Source organism: Manacus candei, unplaced genomic scaffold (assembly GCF_025592945.1).
Source record: "Manacus candei isolate 608988 ecotype Guabito, Panama unplaced genomic scaffold, ASM2559294v1 h1tg000002l, whole genome shotgun sequence".
NCBI classification, from domain to species: Eukaryota; Metazoa; Chordata; class Aves; order Passeriformes; family Pipridae; genus Manacus; species Manacus candei.
The window spans coordinates 1,870,968-1,887,116 of NW_026138050.1; the positions used below are offsets into that span (position 1 = coordinate 1,870,968).

At 52.2% G+C, this 16,149-nt stretch overlaps 1 protein-coding gene across 1 annotated transcript; it reads left to right on the plus strand.

The window, feature by feature from the left end:
* The first annotated feature begins 2,842 nt into the window (after nucleotides 1–2,842).
* SOX8 (SRY-box transcription factor 8) lies at nucleotides 2,843–8,032 on the plus strand. Its single transcript, XM_051778405.1, has 3 exons — nucleotides 2,843–3,322; nucleotides 4,502–4,740; nucleotides 5,603–8,032. Exons 1-3 carry the CDS (start codon nucleotides 2,880–2,882, stop codon nucleotides 6,334–6,336), a joined length of 1,416 nt encoding a protein of 471 aa, XP_051634365.1. The 5' UTR covers nucleotides 2,843–2,879; the 3' UTR covers nucleotides 6,337–8,032.
* Nucleotides 8,033–16,149: the final 8,117 nt, after the last annotated feature.

Sequence of the window (16,149 nt, forward strand, 5' to 3'; positions counted from 1 at the left end):
CAGGGCCTGCCCTGCAGCCTCCTGGGGCAGGACAGGTGACCCATCCCATGGGATCACTGCAGGACCTGCCCTGCAGCTCCAGCCTTGGCCCATCCCCGGGCAAACATGGCTGGGCCTCTGTCACACAAAAATCAAACGGGAGACCCCACAAGACAAACAGCCCCACTTGAACCCCCTTGCTCTCCCAGCATTCTCCCACTCCGTGTCATGGATCAGTGAACTTCCCAGGAAGTTTCCTGGGTGCTCCAGCTGCCCCCTGTCCCCGTGTCCTTGGCCTCTCCCTGCACCAGCTCAGCTGAGAACGGACACAGAGAGACACCAAAGGGTTTGGGCAGCATCTCAAAGCCAGACGTGCAGCAGGACACGTTCCCTGCTCCGCTCCCAGGCACGGCCTCTTCCCTGTGCCCATCTCTGCAGCAAGAGGAAGCAACTCCCAAAAGTTGTCCTCCTTCTACCTGCGCTGGACAAAGAGGAATTGAAGTGTGTGGGCTGGGAAATGCAATTCCCCTCCTCGGGCAGAGCTGGAGAGCCCTGAAAGGCAGCAGCAAGCAGGGAGAAAACCAAAGGCTCTAATTCCTGCTGTCCTTGGGGGCTTCTTTTGCAGGAATTTCACTGGGAGCTGAAGGCAGGGAGCAGAAAACAGGGGCTCTTGTTTTTATTCCTACCTCCGTGGGTTTGCCCAGCGCTCCGAGGATCCCACAAATCCCTTTCCAAGGATCCCACAAATCCCTTTCCAAGGATCCCACAAATCCCTTCCCAGCCTCAGTCACGCAGCGAGGGCCGGATCTTTCCGAGGAAGGTGCTCCAGGAGGAGAGGCTGGCTTGGAAAAGCTGGACTAAAAATAGTGATTATTGCTTGACTCAGCCACCACTAAAACACTGAAATTCTGTGAGTCAGGTAAATCGTAAGGTAAAGTATTAAAGATCTGTGAGAGCCCAACGAGTCAGGATTTATAGAAATATGCATTAATTATATGTCACATGAGGGGGAAAAAAGATTTTGCCAAGTGTCCAACAGCCCTGCAAAGCCACTGGGCTGAAGCCCAGGGAAACAAACTCTTCTCCAATCTTATTAAGCTTTAGAAGAAAATTTAAATTATTCCTCATTTGCAAGTTCAACTTATTTATTTCTCCTTGAGCCTCAAAATAATATTTTTTGAAAGACACTTTGTAAAATTATTCTTAAAATAACTTTGTCAGGAGGTAACTCACTTTGTGACTCTGCAAACCAAAAGCTGAAATCTGGAGAAACTACTGAACAAGGAAAATAGAAATTATCTAAATAAAATAAAATCCTTCTTTGCACTTTAAGAGAATATATGAATTTTCACATAGAAAGCAGATGGATGTTCAGGCACATTTGAACACACTGAAATTCAAAGCATACGCTTTATTTATTATTATACATTGCAGTAATGAAACAAAACACTCTGAAACCATCACATTCTTGTTACTTTTTAAATGCTGGAATACTTAAAGCCCAATTTCTACATTTTCCCCTACCGATCTTGTACGTGCACCCTCTTTTTTTCCGGAGGGGGAAGCAGCGGATAAAAATGGAATTTGGGGAGTTGCTTTTTTTTTTTCTCTCTCCAGAGTCGCAATTAGAAGGCTGAATTCCGCGGATAATTAGAATCAAATGCTCCAAATAAACGCTGCAAAAGCAGGGCTCGCTTGGAGAGGAGCAGCTTAAGCCGATGGGGGATATTTTAGGGGTAACCCCCCCTTCCCCCGCACCCAAGGCTCACCCCGAGGTGCCGCATCCTCCTCTGGCCGGGACCTCCCGGGGGGTCCCCGGTCCCGCCGCGGGAACGCTGTGGGGAGGGAGCGGAGGAGAGTCGGGCGAGGGGACACGGAGGGTCTCGTGTCGCTTTTTCCCAGCAATTCCCGATCTCCTCCGTTATTTGCCCGTGGGAGGCAGCGGGGGAGGGAAGCGACGCGCTCGGGGCTGCGAGGAGCGCACGGCGGCCCCGGGGGACACAGGGGTGGCTCCGACCCCCCTGCCGCGCACCGACCTCCCCAAAAACCCCTGGAAAAGGGGCTTCGGGAGTCCCTTCGGTGCTGTCCCAGGGCGCGCACCGGAGCTGCCGCCGCTCCGCCCCTCCTCGCAGCGGGACCCCGCGGTCCCCTCCCGCACCCGCTGCCCCCCAGACCGGGCGGTGCCGGTAATTCAACGCAATTTACTGGAGCGTGAAACACATCCCACCGTCGGGGGTGTCCCCGCCGGTCCCGCGGCGCGGTGAAGCCCCCGGGCAGTTCGCAGTGGAAAAAAAAAACAAAAAAAAACCACAGAGGAGCCGAAGGAGGGAGGCGGAACGGGGAGCCGGAGCAGGGCCGGGCCGTTTCGTGTCGTGTCGTGTCCCGCCGCCTCTCGCCCCCCGGGCCGGGCCGGGGAGCCCCGGGCGGGACCCCCGTGAGGGGCCGGCGGCGCGCGGGGTGTGCGGGGCGGGCGGGCGGCGAGCCCCGCCCCTTATGCAAATCACCCCTCACCCTGCACCAATGGCGAGCGGCGGCGGGGGCGGAGCCTCCGGCCCTCCCCTTAAAGTAACTTGTTGCCAGGGGCCCCGCTCCGCACTGGACGTGGAGCGCGGGGCAGCGCGGAGGCCGCGGCGGCGGCGGCAGGACGGCGTTGGGGGTGCTGCGGGTTTTGGGCTGAATTTTGAGCTTTTTGCGTCTTTTTTTTTTTTTTTCCCCTCGAATTTATTTGGGTTGTTGTTTTTTCTTTTTGTCGCCCTACCGAGGAGCGCGCGCGGCCGCCGCCGCCGCCCCCCGTCCCTCCCTCCGCTCCGCCGGGCTCAGCGCGCTCGCCCCCGGCCCGGCCGCGCCGCTCGAACCGCTCCTTCCTCCCCCCCCCCCCCGCCCCTTTCCCCCCTTCCCCGATGCTCAACATGACCGAGGAGCACGACAAAGCCATGGAGCCGCCGTGCAGCCCCGCGGGCACCACCAGCTCCATGTCGCACGTGGACTCGGACTCGGACTCGCCGCTGTCCCCGGCCGGCTCCGAGGGGCTGGGCTGCGCCCCCGCGCCCGCCCCGCGCCCGCCGGGCCCCGCCGCGCTGGGCGCCAAGGTGGACGCGGCCGAGGTGGACGAGCGCTTCCCCGCCTGCATCCGCGACGCCGTCTCGCAGGTGCTCAAGGGCTACGACTGGAGCCTGGTGCCGATGCCCGTCCGCGGCAACGGATCGCTCAAGGCCAAGCCGCACGTCAAGCGGCCCATGAACGCCTTCATGGTGTGGGCGCAGGCCGCCCGCAGGAAGCTGGCGGACCAGTACCCGCATCTGCACAACGCCGAGCTCAGCAAGACCCTGGGCAAGCTCTGGCGGTGAGTCCCGAGCCCGCATCCCCCCCGGACGGCTCTGCCTCCTGCGTGCCTGGATCCCCCCTCCCGCCGCTTCTTTTAAACCCTTTTCCTGCGGTGGTTTTATTAATCCTTTTTTTTTTCCTACGGTGTTTTTATTAACCTTCGTTTTTTCTTGCCCACGGGAAGCGCTTCCAACTGAATTATAACCCTACCTCTACCCCCCGAGCATCCCCGCACACTGCGAAGGACGCGCCGGTCCTTGCTCCGAAAAATGCCCCCCGAGCAGCAGCTTGGACACTCTCGGTCCCGCCCCAGCGCTGTGCCACACGTGGATTTTCCCTGCTCCATCACGGAGACCCAGAGCTGGGACCCTTCCTTTGCCTGGCTGGGATTTCCCCAATCCCCAGGCGATGAGCCTTTTTTTTAATTTTAATTACTTATTTTATGGCTTTTTCTAATTTTTTTTTTCCTCTTGGCTTGCTTGGTGCTTAACGAGCTATAAACGCAAATAACCAATTTTTAGCAGTTATTTTAATGAGCTTCCTGATTTCCTTTCTTATCTGCTCAGTGCTTCCCACCGATGCAAACTTTTATTTGCTGGGTTACATCCCAGCTCTGCCTTCCAAGGCTGTGCCCCGAGCCACGTTTTCCCGCGTGCTGTATCCCATCGTGTCCGTCCCTAATTCCCATCTTTCCTGCGATGCTCCCGCTGCTGTTTGAGCCTCTCCAAGAGTTTGCAAAGAGAGATCTGGGCAGGGGGGAGAACTTGGAAAGCAATAATCTCATCGCTGGTGCCTTCGGGGTTTCTTTGTAAGCACCAAACAAAGCTGGAGATGTTTGTCGCGGTGAGGGGGGTGGCATTTGTAGGACAAACATGGGAATTATAGTTGGGAAAGGCGTTGAAAATGGGGAAGGGGGATTTTGTTTTGCCCAGTTAACACTATCTATAGTGGCAAGGGTTTTCATGCCTCTATAGTTGGTATTTTAATCTATTTTTTCGCTGTGGGTTTTAGCTCTTTTTCTGCCACAGCAAATTCATTTTGTAATGAACTTGCTGATTCCTCAAATCAGTGTATGGGAAACGGGGATGTGCGAGTCTGAAAACAGGCTGAAAACTTTTACGGAAAAGATACTAATTTGGGATTTTTTTTTCCCCCCCTCTCTCCTTATTTAAAAAAAAAAAAATCCACACCAAACCAGTTTATTGAGTGAAAACGAGAAGCGTCCCTTTGTGGAAGAAGCCGAGCGGCTCAGGGTGCAGCACAAAAAGGATCACCCGGATTATAAATACCAGCCCCGGAGGAGGAAAAGCGTGAAAGCCGGGCAGAGCGACTCCGACTCCGGGGCCGAGCTCAGCCACCACGGCGGGACACAGATCTACAAGGGGGACAGCGGGCTGGGGGGCATGGCCGACCCCCACCACCACGGGGACCACACAGGTAAAGGGCCCTGAGGGCGAAATATCCGCCCATCCCGCGCCTGTCGGTTTGGGATGTGAACCCGCTGGCGGGCACGGGCTCATCTGCCTCCCTGCATGGGTGTTGGTGGGGTTGGGACCATCCCAAAGCAGGAGTTGAGGTGTCGCGCCAGTTTTCTGTAGGAAACGCTCCCAGAGCTCGCCGTGCCGTAGGAAATCCCCGAAGCGCGTGGTCCCGATTCCCCGGCTGGTCCCGGAGCGGGAGAATTAATTGCGAGCTAATAAGGGTTAATAATCAGGGTGCCTGGGGAGCGGTCCCGGAGCTGAGCTTCCCCCGCAGCCCCAAGTTCCCCCGGAGCGATGCGTTGGCTCCGGGCGCGTGTTGACAGATTCCAGGAGGATTGCGAACGTCCTGCAGCCTCAGACGCGTCTGTGCTCTCACCCAGCCTGGCTGGGGATCCCGGCCCCGGGGCTGCTCTGCCTCTGGCACGGCCGGGCTGGCTTCAGGCTGCCCACGGGGAGAGCGTGAGCAGGGCCCTCGCAATCCACCCCCTGGCTCTGCTTCCCGGGTGCAGGGCAGTTCGTGCAGCCGGGGTGTCCTGCTGTGTCCCAAAACGATGCCGATGGGCACAGAGCATTCCCTGGCTTCTCCTTCCCGCTGTGAGCCATCACCCATGTTTTACCATCATGCCACGTTTTACCCCAGGGAGGACATGATCCCTGGCATGGCTGCAGGGGGACATCACCCACCTCCGACACGGGGCTGCAGGTTTAGATCCCCCTGGCAATAAGAGATGGGAGAAACGCCTTTTTTCTTAACGGTCCTTGAAAGAATTGGGTGTCTCGTGGTCACTCTTTAAACCTTGCTGTCCCTCCGTCCCCAGGCCAGACCCACGGGCCGCCCACCCCACCCACCACCCCCAAGACCGACCTGCACCACGGCAGCAAGCAGGAGCTGAAGCACGAGGGCCGGCGCCTCGTGGAGAGCGGCCGCCAGAACATCGACTTCAGCAACGTGGACATCTCGGAGCTGAGCAGCGAGGTCATCAACAACATGGAGACCTTCGACGTGCACGAGTTCGACCAGTACCTGCCGCTCAACGGCCACGCGGCCCTGCCGGCCGAGCACGGCCCCGGCGCCGCCGGCTCCTACGGCGCGTCCTACTCGCACTCGGCCGCGGGCGCCGGCGGGGCCGCCCAGGTGTGGACTCACAAAAGCCCGGCCTCGGCGTCGCCGCCGGCGGCAGAGCCGGGCCAGCAAAGGCCCCACATCAAGACGGAGCAGCTGAGCCCCAGCCACTACAGCGACCAGTCCCACGGCTCCCCCGCGCACTCCGACTACGGCTCCTACAGCGCCCAGGCCTGCGCCACCACCGCCGCCAGCGCCACGGCCGCCGCCTCCTTCTCCAGCTCCCAGTGCGACTACACGGACCTGCAGAGCTCCAACTACTACAACCCCTACCCCGGCTACCCCTCCAGCATTTACCAGTATCCCTATTTCCACTCGTCCCGCCGGCCCTACGCGACGCCCATCCTCAACGGCCTGTCCATCCCGCCGGCGCACAGCCCCACCGCTAACTGGGACCAGCCGGTCTATACGACCCTGACGAGGCCTTAAAGGATGTGTGGGGCCCCTCCAGGGCTTCCCAGAAATGTGCACTAATGAAGGAATGAAGAGGAAGAGCGTGGAGTGCCGCGATAGTTTCCAAAGTGCCTCCTGAGCCACTGGGAACTCTGCTCGTTGCGACTGGACGTCCCCTTGCTTCGAAACTCTCCAAAAGGACAGAGCTCTATTTTTTTCTTTGATGAGTATGATTTAAAGTAAAAAAAAAAAACATAATAAAGGACAAGAACGATTCCCAAAAAAATAAAAAAAGCAAACGACAAAGAGAAAAAAAAAAACAAACAAAAGCAAAGGACCGGCGATGCCTTTTGAATAAATGAAGGACCTTCGACTCCTCTGTGAGGGCTGGACTGAACTTCCTCGGAGGGGAAGGTGACAAGTGCAAAAGTGGAGCAGGGGGGTGGGAAAAAGGGGGAGAGAAAACAACGGGAAAAGCTGTTTTGAGACTTTAAGGGTCTATTGCAATGTGAGGAACGGACCAACCTTGAGGGGCAAGAACTCACTGGGACCAACAGGGCTGAACCCCGAGAACCCGGCTATTCCATGGAACACTCCCGTGGGAACAAACCAGTCTGGTGGGACCAACCAATTAAATGTCTGAAGTGTTTGTTTTTTGTTTTTTTTGTTTTTTTTTAGTCAGGAGTTCTTCTAAGCAAGGTTTGGCTGTAATTAACATTTTGTTTTGTTTTTTTTGGAAGCTTAAAATTTTTTTTTTTGGTTTGTTGGTTTTTTTTTTTAAATCTGTTAAATATGTATTTATGTTCTGTATTATTTTGTCGTTTAATTAATGAAGTAATTTTGTGCAAGAAAAAAAAAGTAGAATTTTAAAAGATTTTAAAGATGGGGGAGGGAGCATAAAAAAAATAGTGGAGATGATACAATAAAATGGTGTTATGAGTCTATAGATTTTCGTTGGTTTTTGGGTTTTTTTCACATTTGGAACCGCTGCAACAGTCGTGTTGGAGAGAGGGACTGAAGGAATCTGCCCGTTCCAGGCAGACCTGGGATCTCAAATGGGAACATGAAATAATGAGGGGGGGGGGAATTACTAATTCAATTGGGAGGCTAAAACAGTGGCTAAACGGGGCAGGTATTTTTCTGGTTGCCTGCTTTGGGGTGTTAAAATTGGATTTTTAAGGCATTGCGGAGTCTTCGAAGGCTTTCAGCACCAGGACTACTTTATAGGAAGGTGTAATTTAATGAGAAATTATCAACTTCTGCTTTAATTTTGGCTTCTAGGGACCAGATATCATCCATCAAGCTGTGAAACTAAAATCTCCTCCACTAAAAAATGTTTAGGTACTTAGTGTTTAGACTAATATTTCATTGATATATCTCTACTTCTTCCATTGTATGCTGAGCATATAATAACCGTCTATTTTATGGTAACTTGTGCCTTTAAAAACCTTTGTAAATCTAAACCCACGTTTCAGAGGTTATTCATCTTTTTACCTTTTCTACGTTTCCTACTCTTTTTTCTAAAAAATATTTTTTTGCATATTTCCTTTTGGGGGGTCGTGGGGGTGGGGGAAAAAGACAAAAAAAGCTCATTTTTATGCAATCTATTTTTCTGTATAAAGTTTGAAAGACTTTGCCTGTTACTGATCTGTTCTCTTCACTCGCTTCTGACTAAGCAATGCTAACTTTTGTACAGATCCATTTGATAAAATTAAAAATTGCTTTTTATCAAGGACGTGTTCTGTTTTCTTTCTGCTTGAGCCTCTTTCTGTGCTGAGACAAAACGGGGAGAACAGCCCGGAAAGAGACAGATTATTCAGAATAAAATATTTTGGTTAAGGATTTCTTTTCCTTTTAGTCTGTTGTTTTTGGTTTTTTTTTTCCTTGCTCCTTTTCCCTCTACTTTAAAAATGTCTTAGTATGAGATTTTTTTTTTAATATATGTATTTATTTCATTTTTTCCTTCAAGAAGGGTATTTCCATGCCTGTAATCCCAAGGATTTCTTAGGATTTCAGTGAGACTGCTCACATGAGGATGGGTTTGCAAGGTCAGCCTGCGTGGTTTTGGTCCAAGTTGATTTTCTTCTGTAGAGCACGTAGGAATTTTACAGTCAGAAATTCAACTTTCTGGTTGGTGAGCCCTTGTAAATACCTCTGAATTATGAGAGCAACAAAATTACATGTTGCATGTCACGGTTGGTTGGTTTTTTCTTTTTAAAATACAGCCATTGAAATAGTTACATTTGCGACTTTTATTTTGTTTTCTTGCATAAACGTCAAGTTGCAGTTCGGTTTCACCAGTCCGAGGAGAAAAGGGGACGGGGACTGTGAGGAAAAGGTCGGGATTTTAGGGAATTTCATCCCTCTGTGCCTGAGAAAAGCGCCCGGGCCGTGGGTGTAGGGCAGAGCCGTGCAAAGGGCTTTAACGTGGGGGGGGGAGAAAAGAAATGTGCTGACAATTAATGAAGCTCCAGCCCATTAACAAAGTCTGGAGGGCAGAATCCCACGGCAAATGTGCCGTTTGCAGGCTCTGCCAGGAGGGGCTGTAAGGGGACACCATTTTCTCCGTGCTGGTTCACAGAACTCCTGGCAAAACGACTTTATTTGCAGCCGAAGCCAAAGCTGCAGCGTAACTCCCTTCCCTCCCTTCCCCTCCTTCCAGTGACACTGCAACTTTCAAGGCTCCGTCCTGATTTATGCTTGAAAAAGAGCTGTGCTTTGGCTCTGCCCGCTCTGCGTGTCGAGGTGGGGTCTCAGCTCCAAACTGGCACACTTTGGGAGGGGAAAAAGGAGCCAAAAGGTGGGATGGGAAGGTGAGGATTTTGGCTTGGTGGTCGATAGCGAAGCCTGGAGTGACTTTGCTGGGACCTGATAAAGCAGAGTTAAAATATCTGCGTGTGATGGACTTATAAATCACCCAGAATAATGATATTAACAATTGCAAATCACCCAAAATGCTGAAGTTAAAGATTGCACTGAAGCATCCCTGGCTCGTGGGAGAGCAGCACCCAGCAGGATGGATCCCGGTCACGGGCTCGGGGAACATCACTGAGCTCTTCCCTCCCTCCTTTTCCTTCTCCCAGTGTTTCCAGCAGCCCTGACTTCCCAGGGTGGGTTGACATCCAGTCCCTGTCCCATCCAGGAGCTGCAGGGTGTGTGTGGAGCTGTGCTCTCCTCCCTTGGGATCCTGGCACCAGCCTGGCCACGGCACCAAGGAATTGCACATCCCAAATAGGCAGCTTTTAATTCCGTTTGCCTTCAGCCACACTTGGTTTTAGCTCTGCAAAAATAGAGTTAGCTTTCACTAATATTGGAAGAAACTAATGAATATACAATATAGATGTATTATAATATATAGTATATATTTATCATAGAATTGGAGTTGGAAGGGACCCGCAAGGATCATCGAAATGCATCTCCTGATTATAGATATCATAGATAATATTGTGTGGTGTGGTGACATAAGGCTTGGAATCATGGAATAGTTTGGGTTGGAAGGGACCTTAAAGCCCATCCAGTCCCACCCCCTGCCATGGGCAGGGACACCTCCCACTAGCCCAGGTTGCTCCAAGCCCTGTCCAACCTGGCCTTGGACACTTCCAGGGATGAAGTGTTAGAGACCCCTTTGCAGCTCCTGAAAGCAATTCCAGTTTGGACAGGGAATGCTGACGGGTGATTTTTATTGCCCTCGGAGCTGGGGATACTCACTGTGTGGTTTTGGGGTCCTCACTGTGTATTTTTGGGGTCCTCATTGTGTATTTTTGGGACACTTGCTGTGTGTTTTTGGGGTACTCACTGTGTATTTTTGGGACACTCACTGTGTATTTTTGAGACACTCACTGTGTGTTTTTGGGACACTCACTGTGTATTTTTGGGACACTCACTGTGTATTTTTGGGACACTCACTGTGTGTTTTTGGGACACTCACTGTCCGTTTGCTGGTGAGTAAAATCCAAAGCCGTTCCAAATGGATGTCCAGGAAGGTGCCAGGCAGATAAAACGCTCTGACCTGGATAAACCAGTGCTAAACCCCAGGGATTCAGGTGAACTGGACATTCCCAAGAGCCCCAGCAGTTCATTCCCTACACCCCAATTTCCCCTTAACGACTCTCCTGTTCCATTTCCCGGGGAGAAAAACCCCGGGTGAGTTTCTGCCCAAAGAAGAGCTTTTCGATCAGAAATGAGCGCTGGGTGCACAGATCCATTTCCCTGCCCCGTCCTTCCCTTCCATTTTCCATGCCTGCAGCACGAGGAGTGCTTTTCCATGCTTTTCCTGGGCTCCTCCTGCCGTCAATGGCACCATTGTGTGCCCGGGGCCCGGCGCTGGTGGCTCTTGTGTTGGCGTGAATCTGGAATGTCTCTGCAAAGTCAATGAGATCAGGTGAAACCAAGGCCGCCTTTTGACCCCTGGCTGTCAACAAAAAAGGCTTCTCAAGATAATTGCAGGAATACACGAGCGATAAAAAAGTTCCCCTATTTTAGTTTTGGAGCGGGGAATAATGGACGTCGCTGTTTGGCTGGATTGCTCAGACACTGGTGGTTAGGGAGAAAGAGGAAATTAATTTTATAGACCGTATCCACATTCTTTCTGCGTGGTGGAAAAAAAAAAAGAAAAAAAAGTCCCTTCCCATCCTCCTTATTTTAATTTTTCCTGGAGTGATATCAAGTTTTGCTGCGAGTTTTTTTGCAGTCTGGTTGTAAGTTTGTGGCAAAGAAATCATTAAGTGGCGTTTCTAGGGCAGTGTTGGGCTTTAATAAACTTCCACGTGGGGATGGCCCTGATCCCTGTCTATGGATTGACCTCTTCCCCCTGCCACCTTTATCCTCTTGGTGCCAGGGCTGGATGCTCCCAGCCCCTGCCTACCTGTGGCCTGTGATTCAGAGGCAAAAAATTTAAATCTTAAATTAATACGACTAGAGATGTAAGTGCCATTTGGCATACAGGGTGTGGAGGTGCCAGGAGGGCAGGAAAAGCTGTGTCAGGGGAGCAGATGCTCAGCCAGAGTGACCCTGGTAGGGCAGAGCTATGCCAGGGAGATTTTGGGAGCAGGAGCACCATGTGTGAGCCCATGGGAAGGCTTGGTGGCCACGGGAAGGTCTTGGTGGCCACAGGAGCTGCTGGGTGACCCAAGGAGGTGCCCCTGCAGTGAACACAGCCTGGCACAGCCCCGGTCCCCACAGAGCCTGGATGAACCAGCCCTTTGGGAATGCTTTGAGGAAACTCCAGTATTGCCTTATTTCCAGCCTCTGGGAGTGGGAGGTTGGATCCAACTGATTCAGGGCTCTGAAGGCAAATTCTTAAGCACAAATTGACCAAGGGCTCCAAGCTCCCTTTTCGGGAATGAGAGCAGGGAGTTTCCCTTCAACTCCTGACCATTCCATGAGGGACACAGGGAGAAACCCCAGCTCCCAAGTGACACGGCCTCACCACTGCCCTGCTCCTCCCTGGAGACCCTGCAGAGCCTCCACAGGGTTTTTTGGGACTTCATCACATGACAGCTTAATTAACACGTTGAGGGGAGCTGCTCAGGATTGTGGGAGCCAGGGAGACCCAATCCAGCCCTGTTCCATCCCCTCTCCCTGCCCAGCTGAGCCGAGGCAGTGTCGTTTTAAGTTCACTTTATGCGTGTTACAGGCAGGAATTCGGGATGGCACCAGGCAGGAATTCGGGATGGCAGAGGCAGCAAAGGCTGAGGCTTGGGGAGGGGAAGCCATTTCCCAAATGAGTCAGCAGGAGCTAAAAATAGTCACCCCGGAGCCCAAACCACAGAAAATGGTGCTTCTCCCAAATTGCCTCGTTCCCCTGCCATCCTGCCAGGCCGGCCCACGCCGGAGCCGGGAGCTGCAGGGCAATCCCTGCCGAGGGGATGTGGTGGGATGCAGGGGCTGCTGCCTGATGGGGAGCACGGGAATGACAGCCCTTCAGGCAGCCCAGGTGGCTCCTGATGGATGTCAGGTCATGGGGGGTCCTGTCACAGAGTGTTTGCAGATTCCAGCCCCAGGGATGTGGCCAGAGCAGAGGTTGGTTCTGTGGATGGAGTGGGAAGCGAGTTTATTCCTTCACAGAACCTTTCTGTGCGAGGAGGGGGATTCTAGGCATCATTTTTCCAGAAAATCACCTTGTCTCTACTGAAAAACTCAGTTTTAACTGAGCTAAGAAAGCAAACCTATTCATGGCTTCTACTGCAGCCAAGAACTGGAGAGCCACCGCCGTGGGGTGGGACACACATGGATGCCACCAGCCCAGGGACTGTCACCCAGAAGGAGTTTGTCACTTGGATAAATAAGGTGGGTGCTGCCAAAATCGTGGCTCTGCCTTCCCTGGGCCTGGAAGAGCCTCTGGTGTTGCTGCTGACCCCCATTAAGCCAGTCCCATATGGCCCCGGAGCTCAGCCACGCACAGCGTGTCCCTGGCTTAACTGCAGGGCTGGCTTTGACCTGGTTTAGGGAAGCCCACGTTTCAAAAAAACGCCAGTTGGACACACTTATTCTGGTTTAAAAGCCTCTTCTTTCGGTTTATCTTAAACCAATTAGGGATGAAAACCAAGCCACTCCTAATCCAAACTAAGAGGGTGTCCCCTCAGCGCCTCGTCACAGCTCCCGGGGCCGTGCTGGTTTAGGGGAAGCGATGCAGAGACGTTGGTGTGGGTGGGAAGGGATGCCCAGGGAGAGATGTGGAGCTGCACAGCTGTCCTGCCATGGCACCTCACCCCATCCCACCACGGCACCATAAACCCATCCCAGCAGGGCACCTCACCCCATCCCACCCCTCTCCACAGCCTGGCATCGGCTCCTGCTCCCCGTATTTGTTTGTGGCTGTGTGCTCAGGCAATATTGTGACTGCCAGAGACGTGATATTAAAACATTTACCCAAAATACCTCTGCCTGCCTCTCCCCTCCCCTCTCTCGTCCCCCTCCTCCTCTTTTTCTCTCTCTTTTTTTTTTTTCCTGGTGCATGTCGAAATTCCCAGCGCAGGGATGGAGGGTCTTCACCCAGGAAAGGGTTAAGCATTTTGAAAGGTCTTGTTTGAGGTAGAGTGAATTTTAACCACCACACACATAACGAATGCGAAACAGCCTGAATTGCTGGTGAGGAGCCAAGAGCACAAGAGAGGAGCTGCTGAATTTTAATGATTCATTATTGCATGGAAGGCCTTTGTCTTCCTTTATCCGGTGCACAATAAAAGAATTAATTGGACAGAAAATGGCAGGGCAAAGAACTGACAAGTCATTAAGGGGCTCTGAATGGCTGATTAGGTGCACATTGGGGGTGGAATTTCAACTGCACTGTTTCAGCAAGGGCTCCAGAATAATAATGGCATGGCACAGTTTATATTTTGTATGCAGTACCAGAAAGGCCTTTATGTCGGCATTGTGGTGCTATTTATTATGCTGTCTATTTAGCCATTGTTGGCATTGTGCTTCCAATAAGAATGCACAAACAAAGTTGGGATTTTTTTTTTTTTTTTTATTTTAACTTCACCGAGGCAAAATAATTGGGAATCAGAATCCCGCTGCACAGATAGTTTTATTAATTTTTTGAGCAGGGCGTGTGTGTGTCTCTGTGTGTGTGTGTGTGTTCAGGAAAGGCAGTAAATATTTAGACTTGCCCGGAGTAGCCTCATTTAGCAGAAGGAAAAAGAACTAATAAACTTCTCCCACTTTTCCCCCCACCACCCCGTTCCCCGGGAGCGGCGGGGCCGGGGAAGCCTCGTGCAGCTGGAGAGGAGCCCCCGTGGTGGTGAAGCCCCCCGGGAACGTCGGAGGGGGGCTCTGGCCACTTCCCCAGCCCGACGGCGGGAGGATGCAGCCCCAGGAAAAGCAGCCAACTGGAATTATTGGTCGCTAGGAAGTTCCTGGAACGTCTCGCACACGCATCCTTCGAGGCGGCTCCTGCCAAAGCTGCCTTGTTGCTGTTGTTGTTGTTGTCGTTGATGTCAAGCAGTTGCCTGTTGGTTCTAATACAAACCACACACACAGGAGGGGAAGGAGGAACAGCTGAAAAGCCCAGGACACCCATAGGTGTGATTTGGAGGAGGACTGGGCTGTTTTTCCTTATGAAAGCATAACAAACAGGAAGAGCTGTTTGCTGTCAGGTCCCTGTGCAGCTGCTTGAAAGTTTCAGGGAGGGAGAAAAGGGAACTTTAATGAAGATAAACAGGGGTTTTTTGCCTTTCCAGTGATTCATTGCAGCCTGGTGGAAATAGAAAGCTGTCCCCCTCCAGAAACCAGGGATTCTCTCACCAGGCATTGCATTTTTAACTCTGCTCTGAGCTCACTGAGGGTGACGTCACTTCTGACAAGCTCCGTCCTGTCCTCAGGCTGCCTCTGATTCCAAAGGGAAGGTGCCTCCTCCTCCTCCTCCCAAATCAGAGCTGTGAACATCCCTCTGCCTGCCCAGGGACCAGGAGCTGTGGGTGAATCCTTTATTTCCAAGGACTAGAGGAGCAAAAGCCGCTGAGAACGGATTCACCTCATCCAGCAACCTGCAGGCGCCGGAATCCTCCTGCTGACGAGCTGGGATGGACTGGGAGGGACTGGTCCTGGCTCACACGGACTTCCCAGCTCTGCCTCCACATCCCAAGCCATATCCCATTCCCATCATTCCCCTCCTGCCCTGAAAACCCAGATCAGGGAGTTTTTAGCAGGATGAGCTCCCACACTCACATCCTTCAGCAAATGACCTCTCCTGTCCTGGCTGGAGGGAACAGGAGGGAGAGCTCAGTTTTCTCCTCCTCCACAGTCTTTGGTCCCTAATTTTCCTGTCTGGAACGTGAGGGGACAGAGGGAGTCTCATTCCCACATGATGTCATTGGGGAGATGGTTTTAAACAACTTAGATCAGATCTAAGGAATAATTTTTTGGTAACGAGGGTGGTGGGGCCCTGGCACAGGTTGCCCAGAGAAGCTGTGGCTGCCCCATCCCTACAAGTGTCCAAGGCCAGGCTGGATGAGGCTTGGAGCAACCTGGGAGAGTGGAAGGTGTCCCTGGCCCTTTCCCACACTTCTCTTGTTTTTTAATTTTCTCCTAGATATGGGCTAATAACTGGTTAACAATGTATGTGTATATATATATATAAATCTGAAAATGTGAGAGGGGATTTGGGTGTCAGGGAGATGGATGAACTGCAACTTGAAACTCTTTAGGTAAGGCAAAGTGAAAAGGAAAATGGGGTTGTTGCAAAAAATGCCATTCTCAGTAGAATACAGCCCTTCTGCAGTCAGATTTTAAGAGGTAGTTGGTGGCACTCTTCGTTCAGAGAGTAAAGGCTGGGGTGTCAAACACAAACAAAATCAGAGAATAAAAAAACAGGGGTGGGGAGGGAGCTGGTTCTGCTGGAGATTGTCATGTTCCTCCTGAGACCTCAGCTTCTGAACAGTGTGAAAAAAGAAAAATTATTATATATATATATATTTGTGCTTCTCTGCTTGTGCTGCAGCTGGGAATGAACAGATGGAATAGCTGTTATGAGGGATGAAGGGCCCATCCACTGGTGCTGCTGAGCTGGGAAATGCCACCACCTCTTGCTCTGCCACTGGAGGAGACTCTCACTGCCATCCCTGTGGCATCCTGTCCCTGGAGCTGAACCAGGAGTCACCCACAAACAGCCCCTTTTCCCAACCAGGAGGATTTGATGCCACACCCGATGGGACCCTCTGCAGGTGGACAACGAGGTCCCAGGTGGCCAAGGGCTCTTGGAAGATCCCAGTGCTCCAGGGCCACCTGAGCCCCAGCAGGTCTGTGGGCTTTGAGAGCCCCTCCTGGCCACCAGATGGAGATGGGAATAAAGCCGGGCCCAAACAGCCGAAATTCAGGCAGGAATCCAGATGTTCTCAACATTTGGGAGAA